Genomic DNA, 7154 nt, shown 5'->3' on the forward strand with positions numbered 1-7154 from the left:
ATTATATTATATTATATTATATTATATTATATTATATTATATTATATTATATTATATTATATTATATTATATTATATTATATTATATTATATTATATTATATTATATTATATTATATTATATTATATTATATTATATTATATTATATTATATTATATTATTAATTTATGCTTACATAGATTTATGTGTAATATATATAGTTTTATGAATTTTTTGGTAGCTTGTTTGTAAATAACAATATATTGTATATTAATATTGCAGCATTTTGGAACGATATTTTTCAAGATTGTTTATATAATAGAGTAAAAAGATTAAAATTGGGAATGATAAAAAGTAATATAATTTTGGCTGTTTTGTTGGCTATAATAATATAGGTAATATTTCGATTACTCTATCGATATTTGTTAAAAATACTTCCGTTCTATAATAAATACAACATTTACTTTATTTAAAAAAGCTCTGGTAGTTATTGTGCGATCATTTTTAATTATATCATGAATTAGTTTTTTTTCTATGATTAGGTATATGTTTAATTTTTATTTAGTATTTATGATTATTGTACATCTTTAGGTTTTAGGTTTTGTTTAAATTCTATTGTATTGTCTATATTTATTATAGTGTATTATTTAAAAATAGCTTTTAACATATTAAAACACAATAAAACATTTGTGAGGTATTATTCCATTCCATAGAAAAATTCCATTCCTGTTTACAGATCCACAGAACATTCAAATAGAAGAGTAATTCTACTTCGTTTAAAATGAAATTATTAGCTCCAAGTTAATAGTATTCAGTAATTATTTTTTTCCTTTTCTTTTTAAAAGTTAGTACCCGTAGGAATATGTACATATCCGTCTCGCTTATACTACCGTTGGACAATATAAGCACATATAAAATTAACTGCTCCAAGCAATTATCTCCGTCCTTTCCTCTCTCACAATTTATACAGGAAAAGAAAGAAATTTATACAGACGAAGATGTACGTCGTCTGACATCACGAATTTAACAAAACAGTTAAACCGTGCTGAAAATAGTAATTATTATTTTCCTGTAATTACTATAATCAGTCGCTAGTTTTCTGACTATTGACTGTTTTGCGACTATCGACTGTTTCGACTGCTTTCAGTTGATAGTCATTATTGTTTTCAGATATGTAGTTATGATACGTGGTGTATAATGATAAACAAAAACATACATTAAGTTTTGAAAACATCGTGTTAAAGAGCGAACTATTTCAAATTGGTGACCACCAAAGTTTTATGTAATTAACTTTTTTAGAAATTGGCCTAATAAAAGATATACAGTAGATCAGATGATCAATAACATGGCCACAGAATATAATGTAATGTAATCTAAATATAAAGAAACCATCCTAACCTAAAAAATATTCTGCCTCTATAATTAATCGTAGTTTAGTCCGTCGTTACTTTTTCACGAACGTTTTTGTGCGACGTTCAGTCGTTGTTAAAATAAATTATATTTAACAATATCGTTTTTGTTTCCTTTATTTTAGTATTTTATGATTTGATGCGGCAACATGTCTTTATTTATTCCATTTAGTGAAATGATTTGTTTTTGATTATATCTGATAATCTCAAAGAAATTCACGAAATTTTATCTTATTATTGATAATTTAATAGATTTATTTATTGATAATATTATAGAATGTAAAGATACATATCAAACAACTATTATTAGATCATGTTCTATTATTCTTCCGCCAAAAAAGTTGATATAATGATAAAATTGCGCATATAGTTTAATAATGTAATCTAAATATAAAGAAACCATCCGAACCTAAAAAATATTTTGCCTCCATAATTAATCCTAGTTTAGTCCGTCGTTAATATTAAAATAAATTGTATTTAACAATATTGTTTTTGTTTTTTTTAGTTTAATTTATATTTTGATGACGCACATTATCTGTTTTATTGGAATGATTATGCAACATTTTGTTTGAAATTTGTTCCATATTTGACCTTTTATTATTCAATTGTGCCGAAGGTACTATACTTCCTTAAAAGTCCAGTATTAAATGAATTATATAGATAATTGCCATCATAAACTTGAATTTTCATATAGTCATTATTGTTAATTATTTTGTGTAATCTCGATGTAATTGAAATCTTGATATCGATATCATATAATCCATATAATACAAATTCATTGCATTTTTTGAGTACATAACAACGTAACGTACGTACGTAATTAAGTGACTAATTATAACTTCTGATTAAACCTATCAAAATACTTGAGATATGAAAGAATACTCTTTAAAATTCTGTATATAAACTGACCGAAGGCGAAGAGACAGTCAGTAGCTGGCTTAACTTACCCAAAAATATCTCAAAAATGAAATTCGGTCTTATAATATTAATCGCTGCATTTGGTTTGACCAACGCTGGTATGTATATACTTGGAAATATTTGTTGTATATTATGTTATTAAATATAACATAAATATTTGATTTCTAGATTCATGGGATGCACTGCAGTGGTTCCTGGGATGTTGCAGAAAAGCAATGACCAATGGAGTTCCTGCTGTTCCTGTTCCTGTACATGATCCCTTGGTAATCGACAATTTTACATACGAATATAATTCAGTTCTATTTGAGTGAGTATATCTAACATTAATATTTATTTGTACTAATTTGAAATTAATTAATTTTTTAGTGCGGATATTGCCATAACAAACAACGTTCTTCATGATCTACTGAATCTAAGCTGGCCAGTATTAAATATTACAGATTTTACCGATCCTGCAAGAAATCTTATCCACTATGATATATACTGGCCATTGCTGAACTTTACTGGAGATTATGAAGTAGATTACAAAGTACCACTATTACCAGCTGTTAAATATAGTGGATCCTACAAGTACGATTATTATTTAATAATAAACGTAAAATTAGTGATAAATAACAATTGCTTTTATTGAATATAGCATTCTTCTGCACCACGTTGATTGGTGGGGTATTTTCGATTTCGTTCAACCTGGCCAGGAAAATGTTACCATGGAAGTAGATGAGTTCACGCTTAGTTCAAAAATTGTTGATGTTGACGTAAGTAGCACTACCAATAAATCATTTCTTATGATATAACAAATTCGATTTATATATTATAATATATTCAGGTTACACTAACTGGATTCTTTGGAGATGATGCAGTTGCTTTAGTTCTTAAGGAAGGAATTAAATACTTGTTCAATAACTTCCCCAGTGCAGCTGCTGAGTTTTTGAGAGTAAAACGATTCAATGAATTCTGGGGTGAACACCCAGAAAGAATTGATGCTGTCTTCGATTACTGTTTAGAGAACGAATAAATTTAATTATTCGTTATTCGAAAGTTATTTAAATAAATAGATTAAACAACAAAACGTTTTAATTTCATTCCTCTCTGAAAATGGATTTGTTTGTTTGTTTGTTTCACCGCTATTCCCATACTCCCATATATACTCAATATTTTATTAAACAAATGAAGAATAAAATTCTAGTTCTAATTTAGTAATACTAATTTAAATAAATCATTGGCATTGATTCATCATCATTCAATTGACAACTCTCACTGATTGGCAGACTGACCGGTTAATTTTATACTGAACTGAAATATTTGAATAAGATTACTTAAACTAAATGGACCTGGGGAAATTAACTCTATTATAACTATCAATATTTTAAGTAAATCATTTTATTATTGATTAAGAAACAAAACCAAGTCTTTATTTTTTCCAAGTATAAGAAACATAAATTAAATTTAGTAAAATAATTTGTTTTTGATTATATCTGAAAATCTCAAAAAAATTCGCGAAATTTTATCTTGTTATTGATGATTTAATAGATCTATAGAATGTAAAGATAAATATTAAACAACTTTTAACAGGTCAATTGAAAAGTCCTCGGCCTGACACATAGCGCTACTGGAATTAAATCCACATGTTAGCCCTAACCCTCAAAAGATGCGTGTATAAATTTGACAGCTCTCGGATCATTAGTTTGTGAATTATTACATTTTGTATGAAACAACTTTTGTTATTGTGAAAAAAATGGATAAAAAGGAATTTCGCGCGTTGATAAAATATTGAAAATTTTTTAAAGGGAAAAAATACAGTTGAAGCAAAAGCTTGGCTTAATGCCAAGTTTCCGGACACTTCCCCAGGAAAAGCAACCATCAAAGAGAGGTATGCTAAGTTTAGGCGTGGTGAAATAAGCACCGAAGACAGCAGTGGACGCCAAAAAGAGGTTGTTACTGATGAAAACATTTAAAAAATCAACAAAATGATTTTGTATAACGGTAAATTGAAATTGAATGAAACAGCAGACACTCTAAAGATATCAGCTGAACGTGTACATCATATCATTTACGAATAGTTGGGTATGAGAAAGCTCTGTGCAAAGTGAGTGCTGCGCGAGCTCACTTTTAACCAAAAACAACGACGAGTTGATGATTCGGAGCAGTGTTTGAAGATTATCAAGCGTAATAAACCCGAATTTTTGCGTCGATATATGACAATGGATTAAACATGGCTCCATCATTTCACTCCGAAGTCCAATCGACAGTTATACGAGTGGCATATGGTTATGGCGTCTGTACTTTGGGATGCGCATGGAATAATTTTCATTAACTATATTAAAAAAAGAAAGAACCATCAACAGTGACTATTACATAGCATTATTGGACCGTTTAAAGAATGAAATCGCCGAAAACGGCTGCATTTGAAGAAAAAGAAAGTGCTGCTTCACCAAGACAATGCACCGTATCACAAGTCAGTGAAAACGATGGCAAAAATCCATGAATTGGGCAAATTGCTTCCTCATCCACCGTATTCTCTAGATCTGTCCCGCAACGAATATTTCTCGTTTTCAGATCTCAAAATAATGCTCGCTGGGAAGAAATTTTCGCCCAATGAAGAGGTGATCGCCGAAACTGAGACCTATTTTGAAGCACAGGATAAACCGTACTACAAAAATGGTATCGAAAAGTTCGAGGGTCGCTATAATCAGTGTATCACGCTTGAAGAGTATTGTGTTGAACAAGAAAAACTAATTTTGGCAAAAATTGTGTTTTACTCTGGTAGGCTGGGGACTTTTCAATTGACCTGTTATTAGACCACGTTCTATTATTCTTCCGCCAAGGAAAGATGATATTTTGATATAATTGCGCATATAATTTATGATAAATTTAATGACTTAACAATATCAATTTTATGTACATTACTAATTATACCTATCTTATATGTTATCTCTATATTATGATCGGGGTCAACTTATAGGTTATTTAGAAAAGTTTAATTAACTGAAATTTTGACTAAGATGTTTCGAGCCATTTGTAAAATGGACTTAACTCTTTTAAAACTACCATAGCTTCGATTATTAGTTATAAGACAAAATGATATCCTTATTTGTCCCCAATATAAGATACAAAATTACATTTGTTAATACTAATTTTTTTTAATTATATCTTATAATCTCAAAAACATTCTAGAGAATTTATTATATCTTGATATTAAATTATCTAAGGTATATAGGATGTAAAGATAAGTATCAAACAATTGCTATTCAATCACGTTCTATTATTTCGTCGTTAATAAAAACAACCAGATGATATAATTACGTCTATGGTTCATGACATATTCGATGACTTAACAAAATCAGTTTTATATACATTATAGATTATACATATTTTATGTAATATGGTAAAATGATAACCGATTAATTAAGAGTAAATGACATATGACAGAAGAGTTTTTTTTTGCCGTTCAACAGCGCCAACTATTTCTGTAAAATATAATAGTTTTTAAAGTAGAAGCAACGTGTTTGTTATTCTTAGCCCAAACCCTTCCCATTTCATAACTTATGTATATACTAGGATGTATGTAGATTTTGACGAAATATAACGAAAATGAAAAATAGATTAATATATGCAAATATGACCTTCATATAATTGTCTTCAATTTTACTGCATTTATTCCAACAATCTTTAATTTTTGTAATTTTTTTTTTCGTAACATCTATAATATATGACAATAAGTGTATGTTTGTTTAAATGTATGTTTTAATTAAACAATTAAAATGTGTACTGCGACGAAACAATATTTGATTATTATTGTTAGTTAAATTTATCTTATTTTCTATCACTTAATTTTTGTGACATATGTTATTCCAAATAATATATCTCTAATATATATTTCGCGCTCCCATGTGTTTTGGTCAGCGATATTTATTGATGAAAATTTATCAATATATCTACCAAATAATAAATAACCTGGCTTAACTGTTGAATTTGTACTGAACTCTGAACTAATTGCATGTAAACGATAAATTGTGGTTTTGTGAGGCACTGGGCGATTAGAATATTTTTGATGCAATTTCCGCTGAGTGGCAATAATGGAACGATTAATTTCAATAAATTTTGTCACTATTTCTGCTCGTTCTTGTGGCGTATATTTATCCACAATAAAATTTTGACGTCTGCAGAACACAATGGTTGAAGCGAAACTGAGCAGGAAAATGGTAGCGGGACTTTTGCCCCACTTTATATCAAATGACATTGTAAACTATGTTCTTTTTTGGGCTTTAAGCTTGTTAATGGTTATGTCAACAAAACAGTGGTTTTTTTTTGTTGGTGGTTGGTTTGCTTATAAATGCAGCTGATTAACATTACTCCATCAATAAAACATGTGAGTGCTTGTTCTTCTATTTTAAAAGGAGTTTAATGAAGTTATGTAAGCTTTACCATCTAAAACACGTCCAATGGCTTCATTTGCTGTGCCGTTGGAGAAGACATGACCAAAATCACTTTTTGTTTTGCCGGTAGTGGTTATAATTGTGAAATCCTTTGATAAGTTGTATATTATAATGGGATCCAAACCATGTAGACCATGTAGACCATCTAATATTATTTTTCACACTTTTGTATAATTTATTTTAAATTTAGGCACTTTACTAATTGCTGACAACTTTCTATCAAACATATATATATATATATATATGTTTGATAGAAATATATGTTTGATATATATATATATATATATATATATATATATATATATATATATGTTTGATATATATATATATATATATATATATATATATATATATATGTTTGATATATATATATATATATATATATATATATATATATATATATATATATATAT

General features: G+C 28.0%; 1 protein-coding gene across 1 annotated transcript; it reads left to right on the forward strand.

Moving 5' to 3' along the window:
- Window positions 1-2247: 2247 nt before the first annotated feature.
- Window positions 2248-3374, forward strand: LOC143193551 (uncharacterized). The gene is made up of 5 exons (XM_076399819.1): window positions 2248-2403; window positions 2474-2612; window positions 2672-2875; window positions 2943-3060; window positions 3132-3374. The coding sequence occupies exons 1-5, from the start codon at window positions 2352-2354 to the stop codon at window positions 3318-3320; spliced, it is 702 nt and encodes a 233-aa protein (XP_076255934.1). The 5' UTR covers window positions 2248-2351; the 3' UTR covers window positions 3321-3374.
- Window positions 3375-7154: the final 3780 nt, after the last annotated feature.

The sequence above is a fragment of the Rhynchophorus ferrugineus genome, unplaced genomic scaffold, assembly GCF_030347505.1.
Source record: "Rhynchophorus ferrugineus isolate W39M unplaced genomic scaffold, kcgeb_rfMv2 rfM3, whole genome shotgun sequence".
Lineage (NCBI taxonomy): Eukaryota > Metazoa > Arthropoda > Insecta > Coleoptera > Curculionidae > Rhynchophorus > Rhynchophorus ferrugineus.